This window comes from Cyclopterus lumpus, chromosome 10 (assembly GCF_009769545.1).
Source record: "Cyclopterus lumpus isolate fCycLum1 chromosome 10, fCycLum1.pri, whole genome shotgun sequence".
NCBI lineage: Eukaryota > Metazoa > Chordata > Actinopteri > Perciformes > Cyclopteridae > Cyclopterus > Cyclopterus lumpus.
This window is the reverse complement of record NC_046975.1, coordinates 13,287,051-13,310,468: the sequence shown is the minus strand read 5'-3', so window position 1 is coordinate 13,310,468 and position 23,418 is coordinate 13,287,051. Positions and strand designations below refer to the sequence as shown.

The 23,418-nt window shown below is 42.1% G+C and overlaps 2 protein-coding genes across 2 annotated transcripts in view; one reads left to right on the top strand and one right to left on the bottom strand.

Moving 5' to 3' along the window:
• LOC117737082 (dedicator of cytokinesis protein 2-like) overlaps positions 1–23,418 on the top strand; it is a 90,608-nt gene that overhangs the window by 47,706 nt on the left and 19,484 nt on the right. The window lies entirely within an intron of this gene.
• Positions 1,929–10,241, bottom strand: LOC117737083 (protein INSYN2B). The gene is made up of 3 exons (XM_034542729.1): positions 8,680–10,241; positions 6,056–6,130; positions 1,929–2,112 (listed from the first exon to the last, which is right to left on the bottom strand). Exons 1-3 carry the CDS (start codon positions 10,239–10,241, stop codon positions 1,929–1,931), a joined length of 1,821 nt encoding a protein of 606 aa, XP_034398620.1.

Genomic DNA, 23,418 nt, shown 5'->3' with positions numbered 1-23,418 from the left:
CACAACGTATGTCAACACCAGCATATTTTGTTTAAAATACACACCTTTATTGCACATACAAGAGGAAGATCGGGAACATAGGGGCATCATGGGAGCTCACACACTGTTTTGGTTAATTAGTAAGTGTGGTGTCATCCAGGATTCTAATTGGTGGCAACGTGTCAGCCAGAAACAGCTGAAGTAGCTCCTTCTGAGATTAGTGGTTAACCTCCGAGCTGCTGTGGACAAAGCATTGTGCAAATGGTGTTTTTATGTGTGTTCAAAATCCTTTTGTGGGTGTGTGTTTGCAACAGGGATAGACTCAATCAAAATTTAAATACCATATTCTTCTACTAATTGTAGAAATGGGATAACGTACCTTGACCTGATAAAATATACAGATTTTTCTTTTGTACATTTTGGTAAGACGTATGTTTTTAACATACCTTTTTGTTTCTCTAGTGCAGCTTAATGAACCCGCTAGCAGTGTCAGTGTGACCTGAATGCTTAATAGATTATTTACGATATTTTGAATGTGATGTTTGTTGTTGTGCAATAACTTTAAACTGCAAACAGTCACAGTTAGTGGATGCTAGATTACATGAAACTGATGATGTAGGCCTTTCCATATGTTGCACGACAACAGAGCATTCCTCTGCACAATTTGTGCAATTTAAACTTAAGAAAGACTCCAGACATAATCAACTAGTTTCAAATGAATTTGTACAGAATGGATCGCCTCATTAGCCACGGCTTGACAACTATTGATACAATGTTGAAACATGAATACAGGCCAATAACTAACTGTGGAGTGATAACTGCCCTACTACCCCTAGCTTGCATTGGTTGACACGTGTGTGTGTGTGTGTGTGTGTGTGTGTGTGTGTACTCGCTTGTGTTGCAATGAGTTTACAGCATGTGTGTTGGTACCTATAAGTATATGCCATTTGTACATTTGTGTTTGTATGCACACGTGTGCGTGAACATCCTTGAAACTAGATTGAGCTTACATCAAAACACTTCTGTGTTGAATGGTAATAAAGGAGAGAATCAATCACTCTGCCAGACAACGTTGACAGCATTTTCAATTATCTGACACGCCCCGTCAGTTTGTGATCAGCTGCCTATCATATTGTGTCTTAATGTATTCTAAACACAGTCTTAACACTCCACTGCTCTCCAAAACCCAGCTATCCATCCAGCAAGCTGTCTTTGTCTCCAGAGAGCTCATCTGATTATTTTCCTCTCGTATCCTCTTCAGCTCTTGAGTTGTTTCTACATTCAAATTGTGCCTGTCAAGCTGTCCAAAGACACAGTATTCCGATTAGTTGTTAAATTGGTTGGATTTTCAGAATTGTTCCAAATTCCTCTGCTAGTGGCTGTGATTTAGCCACAATTGTTGTGAGGATTCATTCCGAGCTGTAGCGTGAATCCATCTGGGCTTCAACTCGTTCATACATCTGTCCATCTGTCTAGACAGCCACTCAGCCAAGTGACAAAAACAATACGCGTGTCTGTCGTCCCAAAGTGGCAATGCTTCATCTCTCTGTTACCTACATGTTATGGGGAAATGGTATCCTCAGAGTCAAAAGGGAATCACAAATTAGCCGCTGGAGTCTGGTTCCTGCAGAGAGAAATTCATGCTGATCTTGTTCTTGAGATATATCAGCAAGGAAAATGCAGCTGCTCCTTTAGTCCTGTTTTCCATCTTTAGTGCATTTCTTCTTTCTCTACGTGGTTACCTGGTGAGGATGGATTGCTGTGGAAGAAGTGCCATTTACAGGGATGCACAGGATGCCACCACTGATTTAATGCCACTTAAACACACGACTCACCAACAGGCCTATGAGAGAGATGCTCTGTTTCCAAACGTTGGGGCCAGTGGTCTCCTAAAACACAATCACCACCAGTATGCCATACGGCTCGAAAGGTTGATGTTTTTCTAAATCTTACAGCCACCAGAAACACTTCTTGCGGAGTTTCTTGACACGGGCCTTGGCGCTGGGCCGACTGGAGGAGGAAGGGGCTGGAGTGGGCTTGGTCAGAGTGGGTGGAGGCACATCATACTCCCCCTCCAAGGCCTCCATAACCCCCTGGAAACGTCCCTCCTGCTGTCGGAAATCATGTTCTACGCTGGAGAGGAAAGAAAGGGATAGCAGTGCTAAGGATAAGGGACAACTGAGAGGTTTGGGTGGTGTCAAATCAAGTCACATTTATTGATATAGCTCATTTTTCAGGAGATGCAGGCAGAGGACGAACAGAGGGATGTGACTACAGTTGGAAGTTTACTGTGCAGAAAGAGATTAGAAAGAGGGATCAAAATGTAAAGTGTATCTAGGTTGTACTTACGGGTATAGCAGCTTTTTTATGGAGGAGTGAAATCATGTTGTGTTCTTAACTCTGATATATGCACCTTCCGCACACACATATACGTTCACACAGGCCTCAACTCAGCTTATTTCACATCCATAGTATTCTTCTGTGCTTCATGCACCGATGGATCACAGGCTGGTGAGACGAGAGGTGTGGAAGGAGAAGGAAAGAAAGAGCGAGGAAGGGAGGAGAGGAAAGGAAAGTAGAGGAGCATTTGCAAAATGGAGGAGCTGAAGGAAGGAACTTTTTTGCTCCTCTGATATGTTCAAAGCAGACCCTCTTGGCTTTCTTTTTCTATGCTTCTGTCATTCCCCCTCCCTACTCTGCTCTCACTGGTGCTCTTTTTCTCACCATCTCTCTGAAGTGTCCACCGCTCCGGGTCATATAGTCTCTCCTTTTGGTAAGTGTGTTTTTGTGTGTGGAAAAAAACACGTGTCAAGTTGGATTATAGGGGCGGAGCTGCATGGGGCATCTGGAGGTAATGAGCCACATGATGAGGCAAGGACAGCAGAGACAACAACCCACCCTCCCCTCCTCCAGTATGCCAACATCCCAACACACACACACATCACACACACGCGCGCTGTACACCAAACGCATCTTTCACAACAAGCCCATGGCTGAGCGAGGGAGAAAAGAAAACATGGAGGTACTTCGATAAGGAGAGAGGAAAGACACTGACTCTCCTTTGCAATATGGAGGGATACATAAATGAAAGAAAGGCAAGCTTTAAAAAAAAAAAGGGCAGAGTAGGTCATCAAAGAGAGAAACAACAAGACAGAGGGAGGTAAAGGAGGAGAGGATGAGTGCCACCAGAGAAGGGGAGGAGGAGTGCAGGGATGGAGGGAGTGAGGGAACGAGTGAATAGAGTAGGAAGTAAAAGCTCCGATGGGCATAGAGGAAGGGAGATGGCTGCCATGAATAAATGATAAAGGAGATGTACTCCTGTTTCACTACACACATGTGCACACACACAACCTATATATAAGGAAAGATAAAGTGGTGCACCTGTCCAACATCTACTGAATTTATGTTTGAGAGCGCAGTACTTTTCTAGGTTTCAACCTCCCCCTCCTTTCAATCCTCTCTAACTGCCTGTCTCGACCCGTATTTACCTCTCACTGTCATTCATGGGATCGCAGTACAATGGTGAAAGCTGCTGCTCTTAATTTGGTGTGCAAGCTGTCATCTTCCACAACTTTGTGCGTGACTGAGTTATTGTTGCTTCTGTCCTTGTGACAACCTGTTACATTTTGTTATCCTTTACTTTTGAGTCTAAGTGAGGGTGAATGTTACTGATGTAGTTGACAGGGTTAAGGTTTAGGTTTTGCATGTCATATCTCTTGCATATTAGTTGTGTGTATGAGAAAAAGAACTGCAGAACTGTTAAGGTGGGTGTGTGTATACGTGCAACGGTGCATACGTATGTCTCTTTGTGTGTTTGTATTTGAGCTGTTTTTTTTAGCTTTGGGAGAAAAGCAGAGGGGCTGTCAAAAGTTCCTCTTACCCTTGTCTCTCAACATACAGATTAATAAGGACCGACAATGGCTAAACATCTTCAGGCAATCAGCCCACATCAAAACCAATTTTTTTACCATAATTCATTAAGATGGATTTGTCAGTCCCACAAGTAATTTATCTTCTGCTTGTGTCTCTCTCTCTCTTCCCCTATCTGCCGTCCTCTTTACCCAGAATCCTCTCTGTGTTTTTGATAAGGCGGTCCAAATGGAGACTAACTTTTGTGTGTTTGTCACAATGATCCACTGAAAATGTTTTCTGCTTATATAATGTGCTATTCTTTTGTAAGAAACGTCTACTAATGTATGAGAAGAAATATGATTACGAAGGAGATCCCGCATATCTGTCCAAGTCATTAATGTCCTTTAAATAGCGTGAAGTATATCCATTTCTTTGTTTAACGGTATGTATGTGTGTGTGCATCCAAGTATGCATATGACAAGCTTGCACAGACCTTCCTAATAAAAGCTGATCCCCCTTATTGTTGTATTAATTATCATATGTGTATGCATGATTGTATTTGCATGTGTGCAAAACAAAGGGAAAGTGGAGCATGAAAGAAAATCTCTAAATTGGATGAAATTGATGTGAAGAGCAAGCAGCAACACACTTTTCAGATTACGGAAGCCCCAGGCCCTCAAAAATATATCTATCTAATCTTAAATATCTATACTATACATAAATATTCAGTGCTTTTTGGAAGCGTTTTGCGTTTTGCTCGTCTTGTTGCTTATTCAAAATTTAGTTCCATCATTTTCATGTGAGGGAATATATTTTACCAGAATAATGCTTTTTGTGAGCAATTTCTGTTGTAATGCAAGTTGTGGGTTTTCCATCTTTGTCTGCTTGCATATGACTCTGTGGGGAAGGTTTCTGTTAGTTAATTTGTTTATTCCCATCTGTGTACATCTGTATGGATATATGGATGGTATGTTACGATGTGGCAGTCATTTCCCCTTGGAGTTCATCATTACTTGGCCAAGGATCCTGCTGTGTTAATTAAGATGAAGGGGAGGAGAGAATCGGAGGAAGAGTGAGTTTGAGAAGTGTGTGTGTGTGAAGAGATGTAGAGATTAAACAACTAAGTTATGGAAATTGAAAATACAGAAGGGATGCATGTGTGACTGCTGGGTTAGAGAGAACTGGAGATATATATATATATATATATATATATATATATATATATATATATATATATATAGGCCTTGTAACATGTGTCTTCATCCCCTGTGGCCTGCAAGAGAGGTGTATCTATATTTATGATAGTAAACAAGTAGATTCTTTGGTCTGATAAGTGCCCACACCAACGTTTGGGACTAAAAATATGTTTTAATGCCAGATTATTCCAGTTACAGCAAGTTAACATCCATGTTTGTGCTCCATGGAGCTACTGTATATGTGAAACCACACATTTCCAGCTTGTGTGCATACAGAGCGGAGTCCTGGAGGTTGGGTGGGAGTGGGTCACAGGTGTTTATAGCTTTGACATTTGACAGATGGAATGAGGCAACGATGTACAGAGGAAACCAGTTTGATTGAAAGTTAGAGATGAAAGAAAGAGAGCTTGAGCAGGCATGAGATGATTTGAATAAGAGAGGGATGGGATGAGGTGATGGGAGGATTAAACTCAGTATATGGTATCAGATTGAAAGTTTGCAGCTCTGTAAAATGCAGAAGATCTAGGAATGCAATTACTTATTTAGGTCACACACCAGAGGGACGACTGGAAAGGGAAAGAGACATCATTTAGGTGCTGAATTAATTTTCTTGTTTGTACAGAAGATTATTTTATGTGTAAATAACTTTCCTGGAGAGAGCATCCTTGTCTAATCTCTTTCAATATTGATGAGGCGGATCACTCATAGTATCGCATTTGTCGTATAATAGGGATGGATATATTCTGTGAGTAGCACAATTATCAAAGAGTGGGGGGAAAGGGCAAAGCCAGCAGGATACCAGGAAGAAAGGCTAATGAAAAATAACATTTTAAAGGAAGATGTGCTGAATAATTGGGAAAATGTGGAAAAGCTGTGAGAAAAACAACGTGAAATGGAACATTTTTAAGGCTACAAAAGGCATATAGTTGTCTGAGAAGTTTCAGGGCTGTTTATTCCGCTGCAGGAAATAATGAGTTGTCATTGTTGGGTTATGTAATGCGGTAAGCTCATTATCTTGATCAGGTTACCTGTAGATGATGCAGGCTGTCTTTTGGCAGGTTGGGCAGTTGTTAATGTCTTGACCAGTTCTGTATGAGCTGCGACTGCAGAAACAACACATGTAAAACATTCGCACACACTCGCAGAGGTTTTATTGAACATACTTGTGCATCTGGATTGCACCTCCACATCTGATGTTACTAATACCTTTTTTTTATTTTTTTTAAATGAATGATATTGTGTTGCTATAGAGTTGACATCTTTGAAAAAAAGATTTTTCTTGATTCAAATGATATTGATAAATATCAGGTTTTGGTATCTCCCACTGATTTATTTAGACCTAACATTGTATGCTGATGATCTGTGTTTGCACTAGCAGGCCTTGCTTTTCTTTACTGTGAAGAGTCTCGTGCTCTTGACTGCTGGTGTCACAATGTGTATTGGTCCCTCCGCTGGTGTTTTCTCAGCGGTCTGTCAAAGGGCCCAACATAGCTTGCGATGTTTAGGTCATGCGATGTACACAACAGGACAATTCAGGTCCTCCATAGTCCTGGTGGGTGGCCTGTTTGGCATTCCAGGCATGTGAAACTATCCCCCGAGCACTGTGTGCAGTGACGCTGTAGGTAGGTTTAGTTGGGAGCCAAACATCACATGACGCAAATATCATAAGCACAGTGTTCCGTGAACATTAGATTTTTATCTTTTATTCTCGCTATTTAAAAATAAATAAATAAATGGTGTGCATAAAAAAAAGAAAAGAATGACATGATAACACGTGCACACCGTGTTGTCAAGGTTGAACAAGACTGCAGAACTTAAGACTTGAAAAACATCTGACAAGCTCATGCTGACTGCTATTTAATTTGAACATTTTATTTTGCCAAGATATGTTGGCTGCCCCTTTACTGAACTGTTCATATGAGACAGCAGATTTATGTTGATAAAGTACTGGCTTATTATTTGTTCTCATATTATACCAGTCTTTATCAAAGACGAATAGCACAAGAAAAGACATCTATTTGCTTCGGGAGAGAAAAGAAAACAAGGACCTGAGCACAGCAACAACCCCTAAGCTCTGCCGACATTTTTATCACAGCGGCCCACTTAAAGTGCTTTCATTTCTGGCACAGCATCAGATACATGTTACTTGCTGGTTATCTTACTTTCTCACTCTATATGTCTTTATCTCTCAATTACGCCCTCTTTCTGTCGCTCTCTTTCACTTTAGTCTGCCTTTTTACACTTTGTGTCACTTACTTATCATGAGGCATTTGAATACACGCACACACACACACACACACACACACTGAAAAATATGCATACCTCACTCTTAAACAGTGACTCACACAGGGCAGGGCAGTGTGTACACACAGCCTTATTTTGCAACTTGCACAATAATTGCATTTCTCAAAGTTAATATGATAGGAATTAGTCTGGAGCTAGATACATCAGAAAGAAGCCAGGTAAAAACATGAATAAAGAGTAAAAAAAGAGCGTTTAGGTGGGGAAATATGGATCATTATAGGAAGGATTAGGCAAAAAGGTGAGGGTTCAATTCTTTCCTTCCCGATTTGAGAACAACTCCTGTTATAGGTTGTCTGGGCTGAGGAGAACAACCAATGAGTATGAGTGCTTTGGAAGGAGGCGGTAGAAAGGGGTTTTGAGTTAGGATGGGAGAAAGACATCTGATATAAACTACAGGGGAAGAATTACTGACAGTAAAGGTGAAATGGTGAGGAGGAGGCAAAGAATTGGGAGGGATGGAAACAAACAGAGTGACAGCAGGGGAGAGTGATGGACAGGTTGTCGGGGCAGAGAGAAGAGGGAAGAGCACAACATGGTGGAAGGGGAAATGACTGTGTTAGTTGTTAGAGGCATGATTCACACGTGGAGGTGCAGAAATAAATAAGGAGGAGAAAAAAAGGTATTAATTAAGAATGGAAGAAAGATAAGTGTGAAAGCGGAGGCGGAGAAAGGGATGAATAGCTCGAAGCAGGTTAAAGAGCCTCAGAGAAAGATTCAAATGAAGGGATTTATGGAGAAGAGAGAAACAATAGATGTGGAGCAGGAGAGGAGAATATAATAATACAAGAATTAGCAGAAAGAAATTATTGATTAGTTGGCTTTGATGGGCAGCTATGATGTGTCTGAGGGACACTGTTACTGTGGGGAGTACATGCCCTTTAAGGAACAGAGGAAGGATCTACTACCATTGACTAGAGGCTGGAAGCTATCATATATATGTATCCCTCATATATATGGATCTCTCTCCCACACACACACATACACACACACACTACAGCAATTCTCCACTGGCCTGACATTTAAAATATAAATCCGCCTGTTGGTATATTCTGCTATAAAAACTCAAACATACTCCCCTCTCAGTCTCAGTGCTCTCCCTTGACACCATCTCATCTTCTTCTCACTCTTTCACACTCAAGCTGAAGCATTTGCTATTGCAAAGAATATCTCTGCGTCTTCAATTTTGTCCATCTCTTATCACTGTTTTCATCCTTATCTTCATGCCTCCCTCTTTTCACTCTTTGTGTCTAACCCTCTAGGTCTGTCTCATATATCACACAACATCCTCCATCTCTCTATTTTTCTCTTCTCATGCCTGCCATCGCCCCCATTAACTTCCCTCTCTCACCCTTCGCTGAGGGCCTTGCTCTTCTCCAGGTCTTGAATGACGTTGAGAAGCACTTTAATCTTCTCCTGATTGGATTGGAGGTTCTCTTCCACGCTCTGCAACTTCCTCTCCAGCCCGCGTGGTGCGCTCCCTGGGGGTCCAACCAACAGCCCCCCTGGAGCCCCATTACATTGTGCTTTTATATGAGTCTTGCAAGGCAGAGTGTGGTCGTCAAATGATTTGCTCTTCTGTTTTCCGTAGTCCTTGAGTTTGATCCGTTCTAAGGATGTTTGTTTCGGTGTGTTTGGGGTCTCCTGAGTGTTTTTGGTTTGCGCTACAGGTGTGGCCGGTTTGGAACGAGTGGGTTTCGGAGAGTTTTTTGGTGGGAGAGGTGGGCTGTCTGTAGATTTTAAGTCACTGTGAAGGGAAGGAGCTGGATGTTCAGAAGTGATAGGGACTGATGTGTATTGGTGTGTGTGTTCGTTAGTGTGCTTGATATTAGCCAAGTCATACTTGTGTTTGTCAGTCAAATGTGGCTCCGTTGCTTCTGCGGATGGGGTGTGTGGTTGCTGTGTGTGCGTGGTAGCTGTGCTCCTGTCGGCGATGTTGTGTGTGTCTGTTGTTTGCGTGGCTGAGTCCTTGTAATACGTGAAGTCTGCAGAATGTGGCCTTGTCTGCTGCTTTGACTCTGTTGTTTTGTTCTGGGTGTGTGACGTGTGGTTTGAATGGGAGCTGTGTGTTTTTGGTATAGTGTGTGACAGCTGTGGTATTTGCGAAGTCTTTACTGATGCGCGTGTGTAGGTGTTTGCCGTGTCTGTATTTTTGGTGCAATGCTGAGAGTCCAGAGCAGATTCTTTTCTTGACTGGTTGGGTTTCCGTGGTGGATTAGGTAAAGTCTGGCTGGCGGTTATTTGATTGACAGCCTTCCTGCGACATGCGCCTGTGCATGGTGTAATCTGTGATCGTCTCCTCCCACATGTCACACACAGACTGGGTGGGGAAGTCGGCATCACTCGACAGGGTCGCGGTGGGGTGGCGTGCACGGTCGTACAAACACTCCCGGTCTTTAATACCGAGCGATGGCCCTCCCCTCGCAGAGACTGCACCCTCCTTCTCTCTCTGGCCAGCTCCTTGCCTTCTGTGGCCTCAGTGCAAACCCCTCCCACCGCATCAGAGGCCACCACACTGCCATTTGTATACCGAGCTGTCCTTTTATCTCTTGTGTCTTTGGGGTTCATAGTTTTGATCTGGCAGTAAACTCCGCTGCCTGACCCCTGTGACCCCATGTCGTCCTGTGTCAGGCTGTTGATCTCGTTCTGAGATCTCTCCTTGGACACTGGCAGACTGTTGCTGTCACTTCTGATAAGTCCCCCTTTCTCCACTGTCGTTGTTTTGTCTGTTGCCATGGTGAGTGGCCGATGTGTGTTGGTTGGTTGGCTGCCGTGTCGTTTGATGGAGGGGATAGTCCGCAGTCCGGGAGATGTTTGCACCCCGACACTGCACAGCGGCCCCCATCGCCCCCCTGCCAGGGGAACCCCCAGCGCAGGCACTGGATTGGTTGGATCAGCCACCCTCCTGCCCATAATCCTCTGCAGGCTGGCTCAGCCCCCAGACGAGCTGAACACGATGGAGGCAAGCAGTGACATTAGTTATCGTCAGCGGTCCAATAAAACCCCGGAATGTTTCCAGCTTTTGTTTACCCCGGCTGATTCAGCGGGTTTGTGAGGCAGCGTGAGAGCGTTTGTATGCGAAAGCTGGAGACAGGAATTCAATATCCAATAAGATTTTACACTCTCAATGTCCTTCTATTACTGACCTCCTTACTAGATTAGCTACTACAAATTGGACATCACAGTCAAGGCTTTTCTCAGTCTCCAATCAATGGCGCGCAGATGATGAGTTGGATGGAGTCTCTGGGCATTGTGGGTCTGTTCTGGAGGGAGAGAAAAAGAGAGAAACAACAGAGGGAGAGAAAAGGGGGAGACAGGGAATACATGTTTTATTGGCAAGAACGACAGAAGACAGAGACATTAGGCACGCAAAGCACCATTTAAAAGCTTCAACCTCGACCGAATGCACACAGTGACCAGATCAATAGAACTCTATCAACCTGTTATTAGACCAGCAGGTGGGTGGGAGGTACAGACGCACAACTCTAAATCTCCTCAAGCTGTTTCTCCGGAGGGGACAGAAAGAAACTAGGGATATCTGAAGGGTAATAGTTTATATCTCTTTAGTCGCAATTTGTGCACAGCCAAAGAAGCTGTGTCATTAAATCTTATGAATTAAGAACTTCAGATGTTGTTGTGGTCTTTTATTATGTGATGACACAGCGTGACGCATTTCAAATGAGGTTATGTTTGCTGTCTAATGAGTTCAGCTGCATAATGATAAACTTTGCAACAATGTTCCATATGTATATATATATATATACCTTTTATTTAATTGTGTGTAAGAACATTTATTTGAATGCCTAGCTAGGTTATGTCAAAGCCTCTTCTGATTATGATTGGTAAACGCTTTATAAATATTTGAAAAGGGGAGTACAATTTTAAGTTTTGACTCCCTTCAAATCACTAGAGAATTGACTCAGAATACTTGCATGATAACCCTATGATTAGCTGACAAAATTCGGGCAATATATCAGATTTTTCCTCAGGACGAAATTGGGTCATTGTAGAAGTACACATTGGCTCGACACATCAATGGAAAACAAGTCAAAATAAGAGTTATACTTTACTGAGAGCAAAACAATGTGATTGCTTTGTGACTTTGAACAGTCAAAAATAAAATACAAGCATCCATTTAAGACATGTTGTACATCCAGGTCAGAAGTTGCATTTATTTCTATCCGCCTGCCCAATTCGGAGAGCCCATAAGCTGAGGATACCTGAATATTTATGATTTCTGACAGATGTCTATTTAGGCAAAAAGAACTGTTCACAAAAGAAAATCTGTGCATACAATCAGGCAAGTCCAAGACATCAGTCAGCAGACTGAATTTATTTTTCTCCTATGTTCACCACATTGTTGTCCTTTCATTGCAGTCATCGTGTGATGTTAAACCAACTGAGGCGCACACACACACACACACACACACACACACACACACACACACACACACACACACACACACACAGACACAGAAAAGAAAAGGGCTTATTTTATGCCAGCTGGTGCAACATCACAGCACAGATCCTGGCTGAATGGTCAAGGTTGTACCGGTAACAGTTTGTTTTTCAAAATAAATTTAATATGGCCCTGTTCAACTATTAGTTTATAAATTAATGAAAATACTGAAAACAAAATTAAGCAGTTAAAGATGTATTGCCACGACTGACTGTGGCCTCGAATAATTTTTAAGCCATATGTCACATGCTGTTTTGACAGCATGAGCCGAATAGAAATGGGCATTTTAGCGATTTTATTCCCTTTTTTACCCCAACAGCTACTGTAATTAGTTTTGTCGATCTCTTCGGAATTTAAATTTCATTTAATGTCATGAATTATTAAAACTGAGTGAATACAGTTCATTATGCTGGTGGGCCTGCCTATGGACAGCTGTATATAATTAAGAACAGTTTCAATTTACAATGTTCTCAGTGTGTATCTCTAGTTTATGAAACTTTCTACACTGCGTCACACAGTGCTGTGTTGTTAGGGCTCATGGCAAAGTTCCTGGGACACAGTTGTGCTCAGTGAGAGCTACACTGGCAGCCAGTAAGCTATAGGGCACTATAGATCAAAGGATGTATACTTGTGACATATTGCTGCTATTTATTTGAATATCTTGACAGTGTGTTTGGCTCAAGGACTGCTACATTGCATGGGAGATGGCATGGGGTCACACATAATTGACAGTCCACACTGATAGAGTGGTTGCCATGGTAACTTTGGTTAAAATGGTCCTGGAAATCACACAGGTCTTGACCCAGAGTTCACACATCCTTTCAGTTTTGTCTGTATGTGTGTGTATGTGTATGTGTATGTGTGTGTGTGTGTGTGTGTGTGTGTGTGTGTGTGTGAAATATATATTTGCAAAGCAGGCTGCATCCAGTAAGGGACTGAGATGGGTTGTTTGCAAGAATAAATTGAAATTGAGGTCGCCAGTGTTTGTGTGTGCGATGGCGAGCGTGAGAACTGCAGATGTGCATGTTTGAGTGTGTGAATGTGCTGTCAATCAGTTTGTTTTGGGGGGATTGAGACTAAGTCATTTGAAGGTAATTTCACTGCAGCTCATTTCCAAGCATTTGTCTTTTTCCACCAGCAGCCACAACAGACACCTGTTGCAACTAACGTTCCTCTCTCTCTCTCTCTCTCTCTCTCTCTCTCTCTCTCTCTCTCTCTCTCTCTCTCTTTCTCTTTCTATCTCCTTGCTGTCATCACCTATCTATGTGTGTGTGTGAGAGTGCATGTTTGTGTGTGCGCCTACCATCTCAAGTCTCACTCTTCACCACTGACCTGCAGGCTGTCAGGCAGTCTCTATTCATCATTCTACCACTCTCTTGCTCTCTCTGTCACTCTGTCTACATCTTATTGGATACCGCTCTTCTCTTCACGCCTTCGTCTTACATCGTTACCTGTGTTTGCTTTCACACTTTTTCCATTTACCACCCCCTTTTCCATTTCTGTCATGCTGTTTTTGATTCACTGTGTGTTTCTCGCGCCCCTCTCCCTCTGTCTCTATATTTAATCTTAAACTCTCGCCCACATCACACCTCTGACTGGGCAAAATGAGCGGGGAGGAGAATGGGAGGGGGCTCTGTTGCCTGGGGGGATGAAGGGGAGGCGACAAAAGAGGAGAACAGGGGAGAGACAGCAGCACCGGGAGGTGCAGAAAGGTGGTGGAGGGATAAGGGGAGAGAACAGATGAAGGAGAAGGATCACAGAGAAGATGAAAGTGATGCGTGAGCATGTGTGTGAGTGAGAGGAAGAGGCTTATTTTCCTATGTTGAAATCTCAAAGTGTTTAGTGAAAGAATAAAGAGAAGAGCGTGGCAGAGACGGAAGGGTGCCACGAACACACAGACATTAAAAGGGAGGAAGATGTGGGAAGTACACACGGCTTGCTAGTAATCAATACACACTGTAAGTGTGCTTGAGCATCTGTCACACACACACACACACACACACACACACACACACACACACACACACACACAGCCTTTAAACGGGAGGGAGTTTCCTGACTATGCAGCTTTTTATGTTTATACATGCAACGAGTTTAATGTACTAGTTTGTGTGTGTGGGTGAGAATGAGTGCACCCACGCCTTTGCAGTAGTAACAGAGCACTGAATGCTCCAGCAAGTCTAGTCCCCTGTCGTTTCAAGGTGAGCCTCATTTTTCAACTGCTGATTGACGCGCCGGGTGTGTGTCTGTGTGTGTGTGTGTGTGTGTGTGTGTGTTAGAGAGACTGAGTCTCACTTTACTGCTCTGTAATCACACTGTCTCATGCCCACCCATCACCAGAACAAGCAGAGCTCTTTATTTGCCCTTAGAGACAGGGCACACACTGCATTTTGGGTAGTGTAGTCAGGTTTTTTTCATCTGCTGTCTGGGTTCAAAGCATTTCTTAGAATTGGATTTCTCTATCCTGGTGAAAAGAATTTAGGATAATATTTTGCAACAATGTTGCTTTGCAGAAACAAGGTCCTCCTCTTGAGGGCACTCACCAAATCAATGTGAGTTCTTGCAAAACATCTTGTATTTCATCTGTTAATGAATAATTGGAGGAAGAAGCGGGTGTGATGTCAGCACAGAATAACTAAACTAAATATTAAATAAATATGTAAGACCTCCTCTCCTGAATAAGACTGCCGGAGTGATCAGCAGGCGAGCTGTCAGACAGGTCAGCTGGACAACTTTACTGGACGACTGCTCTGCTTTACCTGAACAAACATGGTCAAAAGGAAACTCATTAGAATTACTGAGAATCCTCTTTGGAAATATATGGCAGCTTGTGTGTTATCCCTTATGTTCTACATGTGTGTGTAATACGTGTGACCTGATGGACCGGGACTAGTTTTCTGTCAGTATCGTTTCTGCTTGTGAATGAATAGTGTATGTCTGCAGGTGTTCGGTATTTGCATGCTGCATTGCAGGTATACAGTATGTGTGCACATTTCACCTTTTTTCTATACATAATTGGGTTCACCTTTTCTCAAGTGCCATGGTACAGTTTAACATGTATCACTGCACTTCAGGCTTCAGGGGGATCCAGTAATGATGATCAAAACAAGCCAACAACCTGCTCAGCTCTCTGCAGTGTTTTGTTGTGCATTTTAATTGGGTTCAACTGTGTTCTCAGGGACGCTGCACTTTAATCAGCATTTCAACTAAAGAGCCACAAAGGCGACTGTTTATCTCTCAAACGCCAAGTATCTCAGCCAACGCCGCATAATCCAAGTTTAGTTCTCATTGAAGCATTGTTTGGGGCAGATTGCGTGTGCCTCGCTGATGGTAATACACTCAAGTGTCCCTTCAAGGCAGCTTGTGCACACAATGGCAACATGGAAACACACAACGTACTCACAACATTATTATATGCTAAATGGAATATTAGAAAGGGCAGCGATGGATTCCAAAGTTTGAGACCGCTGCAAATGTTATGTAGCATCAAATCTATATGTAGCCTACAAAGATGCTCATTGTTTTTAACAGTTTCAGATGCAATATTATATTAGATACATATTTAACTTAAAATAAACAATTAATACAGTGAAATACACTAACATGTTAAATGTGTTCCTCTCATTGTTCGGGTGTACGAGGACAGATTGACAAAACAAAACAAGGTTGCAGGCATTTTAAAAGGACATGTTATCCTGCTGTTGATGTGGAGAGAGGGCCCAACCTGCAGGTTTGGACCCCACTGGTTTCTTGTTTTGAGAAAAGAGCCACAACACACATGATGTTGGAAATACCACGGTGATAAACAATGATAGATAACCCTCGTTCTACAGCAGCCAGAACCGGTCTATTTATCCAAGTAGTTCCCAGTCTGACTTTACTCCAGAGGGCTGAGATGTATCATCATTTCTTTGAGCTCTGTTCACTGTCAACTCTTATCATCGTGAGCTCTGACCGGCTCCTGAGAATCTCCTGAGCAGTAAAGCAGGTTGTGTTACTACATAAGGATATCAAGTCATTACTTCTTTTAAAAGTGTTTGAACTGTAAAACAGCACCATCAATGTACAATATTACACATATTGTGGCATCCAGGGCCTTTTCCTCAAGAAATCGACTGGGAGCCACTGCCCCACTGTGAGTTTATGATATATATATATATATATATATATACACACGTTCCAATCTGGTCCACCATCTTTGATTTACTTTTGAGAATTTAACTTTGCTCTGAACATGAATGAATTCCAGGATTCTGAGAGTCGCCGTCATGTGTCTCAAGCCTATCGGGCCTATAGGCTGTACGTGAGCCAACAGTCTTTGCCTCTGAACAAACACTTTGCTGTTTGTCTAATCAGTGATGCATCAATATGACAAAGGCAGAAAATGAATTTAGTCAGATATTAATTCTGCATGAGCTATGTGGTGCAGACTAGCTTCTTTGAGGAATCATCACAATGATATTATTTTAACTTAATTAGAAAGGGTTTGAGCCTTTTCAGTTGCACTTTGCATGCGTGATTATCAGTAGATGTCATAAGTTGCATTTTAAACGTTTATGGGATTCAGTGGCCATACTTCACTTACCCTCACTTCCACACATATCATTTCATTAATTCAGGATGTGTTTGTAACCTATTTCATGCACTTTATCCACAAATCCGATAACAAGTTTTCTTTTCTTAAAAGTTTTTAGCCCCTCTTACTTGTTTACGAGGGAACACATCGGGCCCTCGGCGGGGAAACCAAGAACTCTGTTTGGTTTTATGGTGCCGGTGTATTTACAACCAGGTGGATGTAACAAGGAAAGGGGTGAAGTATAGACAGAGAGTGTATCATTGACAAATCCATCTGCCGGCTGAATTTATTTGTTTTGTTTTTGCTAGAGGATCATGTGTTAGCTGAGCAAACAATGTCAAATTGAATATTTACGAGATTTGCCAACAAACATTTGATAATCGGAGATAAACACAATAAAGTGGAACACTAGATCCATCTTAGGAAAACAAAGCATGTAAGTTAGACGAGGAGCTGCATATGCATGACCACACGCACATCAGTGTGCAAATAGTTTGTCATACTGTATAGTCCGTTTTTCATTTTTGCTCAAACTGCACACGCTTCTCTCTCTTTCAGCCTTCTCTTTTCGGTCACCTCATCTTTTTATCCCTCCTTTATACCTTTCTTTCCTCTCTCATTTCTCTCTCTTCTCTCTATCCTGCTCTATCATCTCATCTTTCTCTCCTCTGCCATATCACTCATCCTGTCCACACATCCCATCCAATCTCTCCATCATTAACCCCCCTCCCCTCCCCTGTTTATCCCTCCTCCTCTCATCTCTCCATCCTGTTGCCCCCGCTGCCCTCCCTCCCCCTCCCTAATCCATCTCCCTGCCCTTCTGACTTTCTAATTCTTTTCTCCTTCCCTTCCGCATCTCATCCCTTTTTCACAGTGTCACTGACACACACACAAGGATGCATATGAAAGTGCACATTTCTGACTCTTTCTTGCTGTCAATCTCCTTTAACCTTTACCGGTCTTTCTCTCCATCAGCTGTCATTCTCAGGAGAAAAGTGATGTAATTAAAGTCAAGGCTGTTTAATGTCCTAACCTATTGATTGGGTTTCCCTAGCCTCTAATTTGCATTATAACCCTTCAAAGGATCCTTCTATGGTGCAGTTGTTTCCAATATGTGTGTTAGATCTGCCTGCATTATTTTAATACGAGACATGTAAAAATGTTGTAAGCACCTCTTACCCAGAGTTTTGAAATGTTGCCAAAACAATTGCACTTTGGATTTGTTTCTCTCAGTTGATGACTTAAAGCAAATATAAAGCAAATATACAACAGTACATATTGAAAAAGAAAACATTAAGATGATAAACATTTTTTTAAAAATAATGCACAGTCTTTTAATCTGTAGAGATTCGATTAGTACTGACTCAAATTCCTGCAAATATTGGTTTTGCATCATTCTTTCATCCAAGGACAAAAACAGAGAAAAGCACGAACCGCATACCAACAACAAGCATTATGGCATTTCTATCAATACATGTGTGTCCAATATTTGTAATTGTTGGTTTTTTATATATATATATGTCACGCAAATTGGGTGTTTGATCTTCCTCTCTAACAATTCTTAAGTGATTCAAACAAATCAAATCTTTAAATATGACTCAACAAAATAACAAAGAAAAGAGAGACTAAGATTATTTCCTCCCTCTGTTTTTGACTTGACTTGATGTGTTTGTCTTTGCCAATGAAAGACTGTTTGATAGTGTTACACAGACACACATGCATATGCACACACTTTCATTTTAAGTTATGTTTCGAACTGACTGATGAGGTTATATAATAGAAAAGTGCACAGGGTACATGTATCAACCCTGTCTCGTTTGTAGATTCCTGCACACATTTGCTTGTCTCCCCCACACACACATGCACACACACATTCACACACGCACACACAGATGTACAGGGGGCAGCATTAGTGTATAAGAGAAGGGTTATTGCAATATAATCCCATGTTAAAGCTACACAAGCTGTTCTCACAATTGGTTCAGAGGTTTTGAATAGCAATAGGGCAACAGACACACAAACACAGCCTCATACACACACACAGATACACACACATTGCACATTGACAGAAGCATTTGGACTCCTTGTTAAAAGCAAAAGTTATACTTGGTAAACCACACAAAATAAGCACTATGCATAAACAGTACACAAAGGCACACAGACATAATCATATGCAGCAAATCCTACTGTGACAGATGGGTAGGATTACTCACCTGCCACACACACACACACATCTACACATATATACACGTACACACTGTGATCAGACTTCTTTTTTTAAACACAAATATGCATACAAACTTGCTATACACAGCCTTCCTGAAGTAGATACCTTTTGTCAAAGCTACTGAGTCCTTTTTTAAACAAAACGCACAAACAAAGCCAGTTACTGTGGATTTATTTTTCTCCTTAGGGGTTCCAGAGTCCAGAGGTTAAACCTTAGGATTGTGTCCATTAGTCCAGTTGGCTCACTGTGGCTTGCTTCCATCCAATCACCAGTACATCCATTCAAATTCTGGCCAGTGTGTTAAATCTTGAATGAGCTGCTTAGAAAATAAACAACTATAGCCGCGAGGTACGACACTGGAAAGAGTCCTCAGGGGGTCAACACTGAGCATCTTTAACAAACAAAAAAACATGTCACGCTTGTATGCTTTCACTCACATAAACACACTTACTGTACACACTGTACTCTTTTCTAACAACTGTCTTCCTCGCTTTCTCAGTCACTTACCTTTTTATCATCCTCCCCTTTTAATCCACATGCTTGTTCTTGATGTCTCTCTCTCTCATCTCTGATAGTCCTTTAGTTCTCTGGAGCGCTCTCCTCCGACCCTCTACAGAGCTCTAGCCTCTCTCTCCGTCTCATTCCGTTGCTACTGATCCCTGCATGCTCGCGGAGCCCAGTGATCCTCCCTTCTCTCTCTCTCTCTCTCTCTCTCCTTCTCTAACTCTGTGCCTCTCTTTCTGCTGCCTTTCTCTGATTTATCTCTAGCTAATTTGTTTCTCTACCTCCAATTCCTTCTCAAATATGTCACTTTGATTTTAATTCCTCCACCTTCTCTCTGTCTATTTCTCCATTTCTGTCTCTTTAATGGTGGCTAATCCCATGGTGTGTGTGTGTGTGTGTGTGTGTGTGTGTGTGTGTGTGTGTGTGTGTGTGTGTGTGTGTGTGTGTGTGTGTGTGTGTGTGTGTGTGTGTGTGTGTGTGTGTGTGTGTGTGTGTGTGTGTGTGTGTGTGTGTGTGTGTGTGTGTGTGTGTGTGTGTGTGTGTGTGTGTGTGTGTGTGTGTGTGTGTGTGTGTGTGTGTGTGTGTGTGTGTGTGTGCATTGACCCTGGCATGGTGGTAGACCCAATGAAACTTTGGCAGCACAGAAGTATCTCCTCCCGGGAGGCAAGCCAGGACCCAAACAAACACAAGCTTGCTCGCACACAGAAACACACACTCACTTCTATCAGTCACTTTATTTATATCTTTGCTTTTCAAATGCATTCTCCTATTTCCTCTCTCTCTCTCTTTTTCTCTCTTGGTCTATCTCTAGCTCCACCTCACTCTCCCCTTTGAGCTGTCGCCGTCCTCCTTCTTCTTTGCCCCACTTTAGCCTCCTCACACCATTCTTTCCTCCTCTTTCATCTTCATCCCTCACACTCACCTCATTCTCTGTGTTTGACTGTCCCGGCTCCCACCGTCTCATTCCCTCTGTCATTCTCTTCGTTTGTCTGCTCCTATCCATACCGGCTGCTTTCTTTCTCCAGGCAAACGAGACAAAAAACAAGATTAATTGAATAGAAAGTCAGATTAAACGCCATACGACATCAGGCTCTAATTATGCTTAATTATGACTGCTTTGTTTTTTTTGTGCACGGCATGACTGTTTGCAAAATGATTTCCTCATTCGTCATGCATCAAGAAGATAATATTTCTAACATCTCGTTGTGTTACTTTTGTGCGTAAGGACTTGTGTATCTGTGTTCTGTATGGACAATGAATTATTTCATGTGAAAGTGTGTGTGTGTGTGTGTGTGTTCCCTGAGTGGTCCCTTGATGCAATGTCCGCGTAAATGTCCCTGTTGACCCTTCCCCCACCCGAAAATGACTAGTGATATATGCACCACTGCAAAGTGGTTGACTCACCTTGCATTGTGTTTCAATTGACCTCTGATGAGGCAAGCAAAGGTATAGGTGTGTGTGTGTGTGTGTGCGCGTGTGTGTGTGTGTGCATGAATTCCTTGTACAATGTACAATAGACGTATGGAAAAAAAACATACAAGCTTAACAAAGCATGAGCAAGTTGTCTGAATCTCTCAAGTCAAAGTAATTATATTTTGGAGTGGAGGAGGAGAAGTGTGTCATTGTCAAGGACAATGAGTACACTGTCTGAGCTGGAGACTAAGTTGCATGTCTCCTCTTCTCTTGTTGTTCCTCTTCCCTTGACCTCCATCCTTCTCTTGCCTGCCTCTTCCTTATGTCTATCACCTGACGTTCACTCTTTGTACATGAGATGGGAATCTGAGGACTGTTTTCTGAATAGACCATCAAGTTCACCTCCAGACTGAAAGTGAAACACACATAGTCACCCATGCACCCATTCTCTTAGATTTATTTTTTTAAATCACAGTCGAGAGCGGCAAAATGACTTCCCTCCTGTAGGGGACACCACACAAAGAAAAGAAAAACAGGGAAGGGAGGAGGAAAAGAGGAAAAGAGGAAAAGAAAGGCTGGGGAGGAGTTCCATGTTATTGAGTGACAGCTGAGACCAACCAACACGACAGAATAAAATATGTGTGTACTTTAAGCAGAAGAATGTATTTAAATGATAGTTGACAAAGTAATTGCTTTAATGCTATGTCCTAATTTGAAATGAATGATAAGGTAATTATATCTAACGGCCTCTATAGTGTTTCACTGTTTATCCCACCGGGCATCTCTTGGGGATAACAATAGAGAATTCAAACTTGACTTTTGAAAGAAGAAATAGCACAAACTTTTGCATTTGCAGCTCCAGCGTTACTGTGACCTGTTGCTTCTGGTGCCAACAGTTCTCAGAGGTTCAAATCACAAACTGTCTTGTTGCCTTTTTGCCGATATGATTCATACATTTTCTGTCTATTCATCTTCTTCTGTTGATGCGTAGACTTAGGTTTTTACGCTGTAATGTTTAGTTTATTTTTTGTTCTAGTTGTTTAGTTTGACACTATTGCAACATGGACTTCAATCAACATGGCAGCTTCTAGGTTGCTAACACGGCATAGTTAAGATGTATTTCTATTCATGCAGGTGCATTTTCAGGTACCCGTCATTTTGATGCAAATCTGAAAATACAGCTACATTATTAATACATTAATACATTATTAATGAGAGTGTCCAAAGGTGAGAAAATGGATGGATAAATGATGGAAAGAAGAGGTGGAGGAGGGGAGCGAAATCCCAGTCCTTGTCAGCATCTGTGTCCTGTTTTGTCAGTAATCTCTTCACTGTTGCGTAAGACCTTTGCCTCAACAAGCCCTGAGCTCTCTCTCTCTCTCTCTCTCTGGGTCTCTCTCTCTCTCTCTGGGTCTCTCTCTCTCTCTATGGGTCTCCCATACTCACTGTAATTGTCAGTAGTTGTATTAATATGCACCAGGCTCATATGCTTCTTGTTTGCCTTTGCATGCCATGTAATGTGTTGATGAAACACATTATTTATGTGTGAGGACACAAACAGATGATGGTCAGATATTTACGGCCCTTTGAGCGTTGGGGTTCATGTGTGTTTCTAGACGGCGTTACAGGAGATTGAGAGCACAAGTCCTCAGAGAAGACCAATTACACAGAAGTAGGGCATTTCGACACGTGAATCTGTAACCAAAAAGTACTAAACTGTAGAGTAATGTTGATGTGTGTCTGTCTGTGTGTTTGTGTGTGTTTAATCCTATTATTGATCAACCATTACATCCTTCACCATTACAAGAGAGGGTGAAGGAGAAGAGAGCTTCTCTACTTGCTACTCTCTAAACGCTTGCTATCTTCGTCGGAAAACTATGTCTCCATGTTGAGTTTTACTTCCAATGACGAGTTCATTATTTAAAGACAATCTAAACCTTTTTTTTTCATTTTAGTTTGTGTTACTTGCAGTACTGACTTTAGTGTCACATTAAAGTGATCTCAGAGTCACTTTGAACATGTGTTGGGGAGATGAGGAGGTTTGAAAGGAAGTGAGATTAAATGAGAGAGTTTGCTGACTGGTGTCGCTGCACTGCAGGAAGAAAGTTGAATGGAGTGCGGAGGTGGTCACACACACACACACACACACACACACACACACACACACACACACACACACACACACACACACACACATACACATACACATACACATCCAAGAACATAAGATTAGTTAGACATCCCAGACTGTTTGAAGTCCAACAGAAAACACTTCCTTTCCCAATCGGTGCGTGTATTTGCCTTTTATGTTCGCATATGTGACTGAAAAAGTATGTTTTCTTATTAGAATGAAGGCAAGTGCACACACACACACACGCTCATTTTAATTAGACGAAAGCTGTCACCACATGAGATGCCGTTCATCTTTCATCTTCAATCAGCCATCCATCAAACGTGATCGGTGTCTCGTGTTTCCCATTTGTGCCAACAACTCTGGAGAATAATTTCACCCAAACCCTGGCTGCTACGCTGAAGCAGAAACACCTGCACATCTGCCACGGTTTCTGAAAAGGTCTGACGACATTCCAACAATTTAGGCCAGCAGAGGGAAGGATCAGCACACATTAACGTAGCAGGAGAACAAACCTGAATGACTTTCAGCTCCGCAGACCGCTGATGGCTCTCACTAGTATGAGGGTCATTTCTGCATGTTTACCGACGAAAAATGAGGGAAAAAAAGATTGCAGATGGAAATGAGTGGAAACAAATTTGAATAACAAAAGTAATGGGGACATTTTCTGTTTCGTAGATCATTTGTCATTTAAAATGTTTCACCATGTTTCATATCAGGTGGTCAATAGGTAATTGTATTGGCTAGATAAAAAATACAAAGGGCAGGGATGTTCACATT

What these genes read in the sequence shown, in the direction of transcription:
- LOC117737083 (XM_034542729.1), bottom strand. Translation starts at nt 10,241, where the DNA reads ATGGGCAGGAGGGTGGCTGATCCAACCAATCCAGTGCCTGCGCTGGGG. An exon ending in AGCAAGGCCCTCAGCGAAGG is followed by an intron (nt 6,131 to 8,679) that starts GTGAGAGAGGGA and finishes TTGTTTCTGCAG; the next exon opens with TCGCAGCTCATACAGAACTG. An exon ending in ACAGCCTGCATCATCTACAG is followed by an intron (nt 2,113 to 6,055) that starts GTAACCTGATCA and finishes TTTCCTCTCCAG; the next exon opens with CGTAGAACATGATTTCCGAC.